This window comes from Gigantopelta aegis, chromosome 14 (genome assembly GCF_016097555.1).
Source record: "Gigantopelta aegis isolate Gae_Host chromosome 14, Gae_host_genome, whole genome shotgun sequence".
Taxonomy (NCBI): domain Eukaryota; kingdom Metazoa; phylum Mollusca; class Gastropoda; order Neomphalida; family Peltospiridae; genus Gigantopelta; species Gigantopelta aegis.
In genome coordinates, this window is record NC_054712.1 from 21,381,898 (window position 1) to 21,394,572 (window position 12,675).

The 12,675-nt window shown below is 38.8% G+C and overlaps 1 protein-coding gene across 2 annotated transcripts in view; it reads left to right on the plus strand.

Annotated features, from left to right (window-relative positions):
• Positions 1-12,675, plus strand: part of LOC121388902 (beta-1,4-galactosyltransferase 4-like) — a 99,359-nt gene that overhangs the window by 58,091 nt on the left and 28,593 nt on the right. For both annotated transcript variants that reach the window (XM_041520439.1, XM_041520440.1), the window contains exon 3: positions 11,534-11,766. In XM_041520439.1, the coding sequence (XP_041376373.1) occupies positions 11,534-11,766 (233 nt within the window). The remainder of the gene's footprint in view (positions 1-11,533; positions 11,767-12,675) is intronic.

Below are 12,675 nucleotides of genomic sequence, written 5' to 3' on the forward strand. Positions count from 1 at the left end.
TCTGAGAAGTAACGGTCATGGTCTATTTTTAGGGGATATTTCCTCATTTCAACCGTACAGACTGTGTTGTAACTTCATCCATACGTTGGGGGGGGGGGGGGGGGGGGGGGGGGGGGGTACGTAGCCCAGTGGCAAAGCGCTCGCTTGATGCGAGGGCGGTTTAGGATCGATCCCCGTCAATGGCCACAGTGAGCTATTTCTCGTTCCAGCCAGTGCATCACGACTGGTGTAACAAAGGCCGTGGTATGTACTATCCTGTCTGTGGGATGGTGCATATAAAGATCCCTTGCTGCTAATCGAAATGAGTAGCGCATGAAGTGGCGACAGCGGATTTCCTCTCTCTCAATATCTGTGTGGTCCGTAACCATAATTATGTCTGACGCCATATGACCGTAAATAAAATGTGTTGAGTGCGTCGTTGAATAAAACATTTCTTTCATCCAGACGTGATGAAGGTTTATAGATTAATCAAGGTCGGCCGAGTGCTCCCTTGAGGTGCTTGCGTCGCAGCATCGAACCACATCGGTGGATCCATTCGAATGATTGGGGGTTTTCTCGTTCCAACCAGTGCGCCATAACTGTCAAAGGTAGTGGTATGTGCTTTCCTGTCTGTGGGAAAGTACATGTAAAAGATCGCTTACTGCATTAAGAAAAGGTAGCGGGTTTTCTCTGATGACTGTGTCAGAATTACAAAATGTTTGACATTCAATAGCCGATGATTAATTTAGTCAATATGCTCTAGTGGTGTCGTTAAACAAAATAAACTTTAACTTTAGATTAACGATTGTGTAACGGCTGAAACTAGGGTCTGCGAATTTAAAAAGCAACATTTCGAGTACTACGTGCATGAGTATCCCCATTACCATCTGTCACAAATGAATGAATGAATGAATGTTTAACGACACCCCAGCACGAAAAATACATCGGCTATTGGGTGTCAAACTATGGTAATGGGAAAACTGTCACAAATCAATACATTCTACTTGTAGCTTGAAAATATATCAACTGCTCACCAAACAGTTTAAAGATATCAAGAGGTTAAGAGGGAAAAAGGATTGAGAGAGAGAGAGAGAGAGAGAGAGAGAGAGAGAGAGAGAGAGAGAGAGAGAGAGAGAGAGAGAGAGAGAGAGAGAGAAAGGGAGAGAGAGAAAGAGGGAGAGAGAGAGATAGAGAGAGAGAGGGGTAGAAAATTGTTAGATACATTTTAAAACAACTCGTGAGATAAATGGTATCCAACGGCCACTCATGTATTATTCTCTGTTAGATACATTTTAAAACAACTCGTGATATAAATGGTATCCAACGGCCACTCATGTATTATTCTCTGTTAGATACATTTTAAAACAACTCGTGAGATAAATGGTATCCAACGGCCACTCATGTATTATTCTCTATGTATAGGCATCGTGTTTCTCGTGTGGCTAATGTTTAAAATGCGTAGATTGTAGGCCCCATGCATATGGTTGAGTTAAAGAAACTTCCTTTTTATGGAAGCTTCGATAGCTCAGAGCGTATCGTGGTTAGTCTTGCAATTTGCGGGCGAATCGGTGCCACAGGTTCGAGTCCCAGCAACGGCATGGGACAATTTTTGAGGATTTAATTATCCCCTGCGCCAGTGCGTTAATATCTATGTATGTAATAGTCAACCTCGACATACATACAATATATAGATATTCATACATCAATACATACATACATACATACATACATACATACATAATGTGGGTTGGCCCCTCAATATGCCCCCCCCCCCCCCCCCCCCCCCCCCCAATATTAAATCCTGGCTACAAGCGAATAACCGAAAGTCTCGGTAACGGCATGAGGAAATTTGTGAAGGCAATAAAGGATTTTAATATCCCCTGTGCCAGTGCGTCATTGAATATATGTATGTTTAAGTCAAAACCTGACATACATACAATAGAGATATTCAAAATATAAAAATACATATATAGCCAGTGCCAGGTCTGTCCACATCTGCATGTAAGTCAAACGTTGCCAAGCCATGGGGCCTTAAAACCGCGTGGTTGTTGGACCGGTACGAATATGGTCGACTAACGATCGTTCTATTTTTGTGGGACGTAGTTGGTCTGATTGGTAGCGTTCCGGCCCAACAATTGCGGGCGATTGGGTGCCACAGGTTCGGGTCTCGGTAACGGCATGAGGAAATTTGTGAAGGCAATAAAGGATTTTAATATCCCCTGTGCCAGTGCGTCATTGAATATATGTATGTTTAATTCAAAACCCGACATACATACAATAGAGATATTCAAAATATAAAAATACATACATACATACATACATACATAATGTGGGTTGGCCCCTCAATATCCCCCCCCCCCCCCCCCCCCCCCCCCCACAATATTAAATCCTGGCTACAAGCGAATAACATGATTAAATATAAAGAATATATAATTTTACTACATTTTAAAATAGTTTGACAAATTCAAATTTCTGGTCGTACGTTGTTTTAAAATTTGATTATGACAATGGATGTTAAAGGATGACTGGAGTAAAGTAGTTCTGGTAAATGGTAAACAAATACCATTGATTCCTCACAAATATCAAGATTTCTTAGAAATATCAAGATTCCTTAGAAATAGCAAGATTTCCCGGCGTGCAAAATATATGTTTAAAAGAAGAATGCATGAACACATTTCTTAATTTATCAGCCTTGCAAATATTATTCCCATATTTGCACAATTATTTATAACTTTCTACATTATACATTAACAACAGTTTTGAAGAAACGTTTATCGCGGTATTAAAGCTGTTTGTACTTATTTTTCCTAACAAATAGTAATACTGACATTTTGAAATATAACTGAACTCATCTTCCACAACATTTAAATGGTGCAGGCGTGCCTATCATGTTGCTCAATATGACAGTATGCAATGTCACCTGCCAACCTAATATACGACAATCGGAAATTTAATATACATATATTTTGTTGTTGTAAAGTATTGGAAGCGATTTACGTATATAAAACTGGTGGTATCTGCAAAATATTTATAGATAACACATTTTGGTGGAATAACAATTGCAGTATTGGTGTTCTGCTTAGCATGGTCTGAAATAGTTGTACATTTACCGGTAACACGTTGTATTAGTGATGTTCCAATGATCGATTATAATCGAAAATTGATCGGATTGCCTTTTACGATTATAAAAATCCATAATCGATTTTGTGGGACAAAAGTAAAGTGTCTTTTATTTAACGACGCCACTAGAGCACATTGATTTTTTTTAATCTTATTATCGGCTATTGGACGTCAAACATATGGTCATTCTGACACTGTTTTTAGAGGAAACCCGCGCTGTCGCCACATAGGCTAACCTTTTACGATAGGCAGCAAGGGATCTTTTATTTGCGCTTCCCACAGGCAAGATAGCACAAACCATGGCCTTTGTTGAACCAGTTATGGATCACTGGTCGGTGCAAGTGGTTTACACCTACCCATTGAGCCTTGCGGAGCACTCACTCAGGGTTTGGAGTCGGTATCTGGATTAAAAATCCCATGCCTCGACTGGGATCGGAACCCAGTACCTACCAGCTTGTAGACCGATGGCCCAACCACTGCGCCACCGAGGCCGGTTGTGTGGGACAATGTTAACTAACTGTTCCTCCCAGGAGTTTGGGATTATTTTCATCTGTACATAAAGACAAAAGATATTTAATAATAGTTAATAAAGGTAACATGGTTGTTTACACTTGTTGTTAACAATTTCAAGACATACGACTGGCTGCTCATAGGTGATGACCAGGTCACCAATGCCATATATCCAATGAAAAACTACACGATGGAAATCGATTAGACTGTGACGTATAGTTAACCTGACATTCATGTGTGTGATGCTTAAGTCAGCTACAAGTGCAACGGCTGTAAATAACTTTTAGTTGAAAAACATGTTGAAATTTGCTTAAATCCTGGTTTTTGAGGATATGTAAGAAACAGAATAATACAGTCGTGTCCGTTAGATACCATTTATCTCACAACTCGTTGTTTCAAAATGTATCAAACTCGCTTTCGCTCGTTAGATACATTTTAAAACAACTCGTTGCGCGATAAATGATATCTAACGGCCACTCATGTATTACTCCCCCCCCCCCCCCCCCCTCTCTCTCTCTCTCTCTCTCTCTCTCTCTCTCTAAAATATTGTTAGAAGTAACAGTTTGTATAATTAAACAATGATAACATTGTTTCGGAATTAAGACAAAAACATCTTAACAAACGTCTTTTTATCCGATAATATGATTCCCAGTAAAGTTTAGTATGTTATTGTTATAGTGTAACAAAATACTCGTATATTAATCTAAATTATTCACAGTTGTATAGTTACCAGCAGAAAATCATTTTTCTTTGTGGTATAATTCACCAGCATTTAAGTGTTTTTTTTAATAAAAATATCTTTCTTTATTATTGACGTACATTGTACAAGTATAAATCACATTTCCCACAATAACAAAACAAATCAGCAGGACCTTGGAAATCGATATCACACTATTGAATATTTTATATACCGGTATGTTTTGACTGAAATCTCTCGTGTTGTATAGCATGCCGAGGGACAGAAGTCTTTGTTCCAATTTTTAACATATTATCGACTAACAGCGACTTTTTAAGGATTGTAATTACATATCATATATATATATTTTTTTTCTGCATAAAATATTAGTGATTGTATATTAAACGTGTTTATGATCGTTCTAATATTTGTACTATGTTAAATTTCATTTTTCATATTTCCTGAAGACAAAAATTCAGTTTGGGCTTCTTACAAATATTAAGATGATCAGAAACACATTGAATATACAGACACTGATATTCTAAACCAGAAAATATATTTAATATGTAAGTTTAATCGTAGAAATGTTTTATTAGTCGGAAACATCTTACAATGCAGAAAACTCAGGAATGTCCCTTTGAAGTCCCTTTTAAACACAACCGGTATTTTTTACTATTAGAGTAGGGTATTTGCTATTTAATATAGAGTGGCTGTCCTCCTATAGACGAGGCACTATTTTGCTAAATACCCTTTCGATTCTGCATTGTGCCGAGATACGGCCCTGATCACGTATTACGGTTTTGTCGTTCAGATTTTATAATCGAAATCATACATTACTTACTTTTTATTGTTTCCGGCCATCCTGGTGTTTGTAATACCACGATATGCATTTTTCATAATTTAAAAAAATGCACATACCTCTGAGAAGTAACGGTCATGGTCTATTTTTAGGGGATATTTCCTCATTTCAACCGTACAGACTGTGTTGTAACTTCATCCATACGTTTGGGGGGGGGGGGGGGGGGGGGGGGGGGGGGGGGGGGGGGGGGGGGGGGGGGGGGGGGGGGGGGGGGGGGGGGTACGTAGCCCAGTGGTAAAGCGCTCGCTTGATGCGCGGTCGGTTTAGGATCGATTCCCGTCGATGGCCCCATTGAGCTATTTCTCGTTCCAGCCAGTGCATCACGACTGGTGTAACAAAGGCCGTGGTATGTACTATCCTGTCTGTGGGATGGTGCATATAAAGATCCCTTGCTGCTAATCGAAATGAGTAGCCCATGAAGTGGCGACAGCGGGTTTCCTCTCTCTCAATATCTGTGTGGTCCTTAACCATATGTCTGACGCCATATGACCGTAAATAAAATGTGTTGAGTGCGTCGTTGAATAAAACATTTCCTTCATCCAGACGTGATGCAGGTTTATAGATTAATCAAGGTCGGTTGAGTGCTCCCTTGAGGTGCTTGCGTCGCAGCATCGAACCACATCGGTGGATCCATTCGAATGATTGGGGTTTTTCTCGTTCCAACCAGTGCGCCATAACTGTCAAAGGTAGTGGTATGTGCTTTCCTGTCTGTGGGAAAGTACATGTAAAAGATCGCTTACTGCATTAAGAAAATGTAGCGGGTTTTCTCTGATGACTGTGTCAGAATTACAAAATGTTTGACATTCAATAGCCGATGATTAATTAGTTAATATGCTCTAGTGGTGTCGTTAAACAAAACAAACTTTAACTTTAGATTAACGATTTTATAAAAGCTGAAACTAGGGTCTGCGAATTTAAAAAGCAACATTTCGAGTACTACGTGCATGAGTATCCCCATTACCATCTGTCACAAATAAATAGATTCTACTTGTAGCTTGAAAATATATCAATTGCTCACCAAATAGTTTAAAGATATCAAGAGGTTAAGAGGGAATAAGGATTGAGAGAGAGAGAGAGAGAGAGAGAGAGAGAGAGAGAGAGAGAGAGAGAGAGAGAGAGAGAGAGAGAGAGAGAGAGAAGGGGAAAAAAGAGAGAGAGAGAGAGGAGAGAGAGAGAGAGAGAGAGAGAGAGAGAGAGAGAGAGAGAGAGAGAGAGAAAGGGAGAGAGAGAAAGAGGGAGAGAGAGATAGAGAGAGAGGGGTAGAAAATGAATGAATGTTTAACGACACCCCAGCACGAAAAATACATCGGCTATTGGGTGTCAAACTATGGTAAAGGGAAAACTAAAGCGATGAGAAACATCAATATAAAAATTCAATAGTTAAATAAAAACACAGTGTAAAGAACTGTGCAAAAAATACAAATATCACAGATACAGAGAGGGGAAGAGTGGTGGAGTAGAGAGAGGAGAGAAGGATGGAGACGCATAGACGTATAGAAGTATCAGTTAACTAAAGACATTTTCTTGTTTAAAATACAATCTGGCAAGCCGTGAAACTAAATTTTCTGTTACTTTTGTTAAGTTTTTGTCTAATAATGAAAAATTAAACTCCTCTCTTAAGTGTTGTGGAAAATGCCGTGAAGTCAACTTTTTCCACGGCATATTTTTTCACCATGTTAATTGCCAGGGTTGGAATATTAGAATAATATTTCTAACACGCCCGTTGGTGAGAACATCATGCGTGATTTTTGAAAACACCTAGTTTGTTTACACACGTACGTCTATTAGCAATTTCGAGACATACGACTGTATGTAAGAAATATAATAATACATTCGTGTCCGTTAGATACCATTTATCTCAGAACTCGCTCGTTAGATACATTTTAAAACAACTCGTTGTGAGATAAATGGTATCCAACGGCCACTCATGTATTATTCTCTGTTAGATACATTTTAAAACAACTCGTGAGATAAATGGTATCCAACGGCCACTCATGTATTATTCTCTGTTAGATACATTTTAAAACAACTCGTTATGAGATAAATGGTATCCAACGGTCACTCATGTATTATTCTCTGTTAGATACATTTTAAAACAACTCGTGAGATAAATGGTATCCAACGGCCACTCATGTATTATTCTCTGTTAGATACATTTTAAAACAACTCGTGTTATAAATGGTATCCAGCGGCCACTCATGTATTATTCTCTATGTATAGGCATCGTGTTTCTCGTGTGGCTAATGTTTAAAATGCAAGCTTGATTTTGTTAACACACTCATTGGTGAGAACATTGTGAGTAATTTTTATGATGTCACCTGACAATGACGTGTGCTATTAATTTAAAGGCTGCTCCTAGGTGATGACCCGCTCGTAACAGCCATACCATGCGATGAAATCAGCACGATCGAAATGCACTGCTATGTGATTGAAATAACAAGCGGCTGGATCAAAGTTCGAAGTACAATCAACTTTTGATAGCTTAGGTAATACTAGGAGTCCTTCCATTGTTGACAAATGTTTGTGGGTTTTTTTAACGACACCACTAGAGCACATTGATTTATTAATCATCGGCTATTGGATGTCAAACAGTTGATAATTTTGACATATAGTCTCAGAGAGGAAACCTGCTACATTTGTTTTTTCATTAGTAGCAAGAGATATTTTATATGCACCATACCACAGACAGGATAGCACATATCACAACCAGTGATATACCAGTCATGGTGCACAGGCTGGAACGAGAAATAGCCCAATGGGCCCACCAGCGGGTATCGATCCCAGACCGACCGCACATCAAGCGAGCGCTTTACCACTGGGCTACGTCCCGCCCATTTGTTGTCATAAAAATGTTTTGTTTGGGCAATACATGTATACAGTTTTATTAGTCCCCTAGTGATCCAACCGGAGGGGACTATAGGTTTTATCTCCGTCCTTCTGTCTGTCTGTATGTCTGTCTGTTTGTCTGTCTGTTTGTCTGTCTCTATGTCCCAGTTATAGTTTTCCAGATTTTTTTCTTCCAAAACGCCTCGAAATATTGAGCTGAATTTTGTGTATAGCTTTATCATACACCATTATAGATCACGTTTGACTTTTATGACGATTTACCTATTTTTGACAGAGTTATGGGCCTTGAATTTAGGAGATATGGAAATTTGTTATCTGGACCGTTTTTCTTTTTTTTCTTTTTTTGCAATGCCTCAAGATATTGAGCTTAAATTAAATTGAGGTTATTACAGATCAAGTTTGACATTCATAACGATTTATCTATTTTGAACTTAGGAGATTATATGAAAATATGTTTTCTGAAATTAATATTTTTTTGCAATACCTCAAGATATTGAGATGAATTTTTTTTATAGCTTTATCATATACTGTTACATATAAAATTCAACGTTTATGGCGATTTACCCATTTTCCACAAAATTATGGCCCTTGAACTTAGGAGATACGAATATTTATTGGGCCCGGCAGGGGATATGTAATTGCTTTAGCGGTATTATCAGAATGCTTGTTTCATCTAGTACCGCTTGGGCTTGAAATACGTATGAGATACATGCAAAATTAGTATCTACGTCAGTTCTGTGGAGTGTTTGTAGAACCATCCTGATATATATCGACAATGAGCCATGAAATGTTCGAGTTTCGTCAGTTAATACCCTAGGGGATGGGTTGTAGTATTCATATTTATGGGTGATAAGGGTGATATATATATATATATAAATTATGATATCACAAGACACAAGGGGATATTCTTTTTATCATCCATTATCATGCTTTTCATTTGCGACAGTTGTAAATAATGAATGTCAGTAATGTGGGTTGAATGTTACTATATTTGGCAGCGGTAGACTCGTTAACTAGCAGAACGGCAGTGGTGTAACGTCACTAATGATAGGTTTAGCGCTGAAACATACACAGACACAAAATAGGGACGTTACAAAAAACATACAGAGACGTAACAAAATATTGCCTTGTGATTCAAATTCGACCAATCAAGATTATAAGAAGCGATATCTCCTGTGAAGAAAATCGCAAATTATAGTGCCAGCGATATCTCCGACAAAAGCCTTTAATATATATGTGTGTGTGTGTGTGTGTGTGTGTGTGTATATATATATATATATATATATATATATATATATATATATATATATATATATATATATATACACACACACACACACACACACACACACGCACGCACACACAGGCCTCACGCGAGGTCAGAATCATAGAGCGAAAGAAAGAAAAAGAAATGTTTTATTTAACGACGCATTCAAAACATTTTATTTACGGTTATATGGCGTCAGACATATGGTTAAGGACCACATAGATTTTGAGAGGAAACCCGCTGTCGCCACTACATGGGCTACACTTTCCGATTAGCACAAGGGATCTTTTATTTGCGCTTCCCACAGGCAGGATAGCACAGACCATGGCCTTTGTTGAACCAGTTATGGATCACTGGTCGGTGTAAGTGGTTTACACCTACCCATTGCGCCTTGCGGAGCACTCACTCAGGGTTTGGAGTCGGTATCTGGATTAAAAATCCCATGCCTCGACTGGGATCGGAACCCAGTACCTATCAGCCTGTAGACCGATGACCTAACTACTACGCCACCGAGGCCGGTCCATAGAACGGAGTCACTTCTCTCTCAAAATTTAGAGAGGGCGAAGTTTTTAACAGCAGGGAGACTTGAATTTTTAATCCAAAAAATAAAATACATAGATATTAACGCACTGTCGCATGGGATAATAAAATCCTTTCTGGCCTCACAAATTGTTTCATGCCGTTCCTGGGACTCGAACCGGTGACACCGAATCGCCCGCAAATTGCAAGACTAACCACGATGCGCTCTGAGCTATTGAAGCATCCATAAAAAGGATGCTCTTTAACTCAACCACATGCAAGAGGCCTACAATCTACGCGGTCGATCCCGCTTACTTGCATGAAATAGTGGGCAGACCTGGCACTGGCTTATATGTGTTGATATATGAATATCTATATATTGTATGTATGTCGAGGTTGACTGTTACATACATAGATATGAAAGCACTGGCGCAGGGGATAATTAAATCCTTTCTGGCCTCACAAATTGTTTCATTCCGTTGCTGGGACTCGAACCTGTGACACCGAATCGCCCGCAAATTGCAAGAGTAACCACGATGCGCTCTGCGTAATTGTATGTATGTATGTATGTATGTATATATGTATGTATGTGTGTGTGTGTGTATGTATGTATGTATGTATGTATGTATGTATGTTTATTTATTTATTTATTTATCCTTTAACTTGCCTACAATATCCATGTTATAAACCCATTTGATATTTACCGTTATTAACTCAGTTAATAATGTTTTGCTGTCCATGAGGTCGACGGGGTCAATGGGTTAACGTTTTGATAAGATTTAGTTGAAGTGCGTAACGTCAAACTACATTTGTGCAAACTGGATCGGCGACTTCAGAGCTTCGAGTTTCTAAATTCGCTACTTGTTTAACCTCGTCTAGATAATCGGTATTTGTCTCGGCAGTCTCGACAAATACCGATTATAATATAAACATAGACTCAGTTAATATTTTCCATATTAAAAAACACTCGTGACCAATCTCCCCTTCTCCCTTTCTCTATAATGGTATTTATTTAAAATTTGGTCTTGTGGATATTGATAATTGTTTCCTTAAAGTCTTAAAGTCGATATGTTTTTCAGCAATGAACGCCAGCAGAATGAATTGTTTACTAGGAGAACAACAGACCAATTTAACTTGCAAACATTACAACCGTTGTTCAGTATTACAGTTGGTTCTATGACCACCAAAGATCTTGAAGGACGATTGGGGTCAGAAGTAAAATTTGAAAGTTGATGTTTTTTATCAGTAAATCGCAAATTCAAACAATAAAAATGACTAAAAACAAAACAATAACAACTGTATGATCAACAGAATGAAAAAGATTGACAGAAATAATATATACATATATATATATATGTGTGTATGTATGTGTGAGTGTGTATGTGTGTGTGTGTGTGTGCATGCGTGCGTGCGTATATGCGTATGCGTATGCTTATGCGTACGTGTATGTATGCATGTTTGTATGTATATGTATATGTATGTATGTATGTGTATGTGTATGTCTCTCTCTCTCTCTCTCTCTCTCTCTCTCTCTCTCTCTCTCTCTCTCTCTCTCTCTCTCTCTCTCTCTCTCTCTCTGTGTGTGTGTGTGTGTGTGTGTGTGTGCATGTACATGTGCATGTATATGTATGTATGTATGTGTCTGTGTCTGTCTGTCTATGTGTGTGTGTGTGTGTGTGTGTGTGTGTGTGTGTGTATGTGTATGAGTATGTATATTTATATGCATATTATTGATTGATTTATTTATTTGTTTCAGGGACATATTTCCCCATTACGTTCGACAATATCACACTGCATGATCTAAAGTTGAAATACAAGCCTTTTGACAGTTCGGGCAGGTTCAAACCTCCCGACTGCCTAGCCCGGAAGAAGGTAGCAGTTATCGTTCCTTACAGAGACCGAGAGCGCCACCTGTACATACTTCTCAACAACCTGATCCCTTTTCTCCTTAATCAACAAACTGAATTCACGATTTTTGTTATAGAACAGGTGTGTATGTATACGTTTATATGCTTCGTGCTGAGGTTTTGTGAAATATTAATTAATTAATTAATTCATTCATTCATTCATTCATATACAAAATGCAAATTTAGCGTTACATAATTTTTAAACGGTCCTTTGGTAATTAGGGGTTGTCCTATGAAATCTTATAAAAAGCCCAATTCGCAAAATCTTGCAAACGTGTTTACTGCCAGGACAGCGTGCTTGAACCTTAATTGGATATGAGCACGAAAATAAGTTAAAAATAATGAAATGAAGGTGTTTACTGTCGACAGATAGATAGGGCCGTTAGATATAGATGAGTTATACCAAGGCAGCAAACTTGTCGGCAACATTTGTCTGGAACAACGTCACGGACTATTCGTATTAATTGAACGCACCCAACGCAGTTGATCGTCCTGTAAAGAGTCTCCAATATATTTTGCTAGTTAAATCAATTATTTGGTTGTGGGTTTTTTTAATGTGCATATAAAGAAGCGAGGCGTACGTAGCCCAGTGGTAAAGCGCTCGCCTGATGGTCTGAGATTAGTTCAAGGAGAGTAATTTTTGGCTACCCTAAGCATGTGAATTTATATAGTGTAAACATGGTAATATCGTAAATGACTTCCCATATCTAAGGGTGGGACGTAGCCCAGTGGTAAAGCATTCGCTTGATGCGCGATCGGTCTACGATCGATCCCCGTCGGTGGACCTATTGGGCTATTTCTCGTCCAGCCGGTGCTTCACAACTGGTGTAACAAAGGCCATGGTATGTACTATCCTGTCTGTTATTGGGTTATTTCTCGTTCCAGCCAGTGCTTCACAACTGGTGTAACAAAGGCCGGGGTATGTACTATCCTGTCTGTGGGATGGTGCATATAAAAGATCCGTTGCTGCTAATCGAAAAGAAGTGGCGAC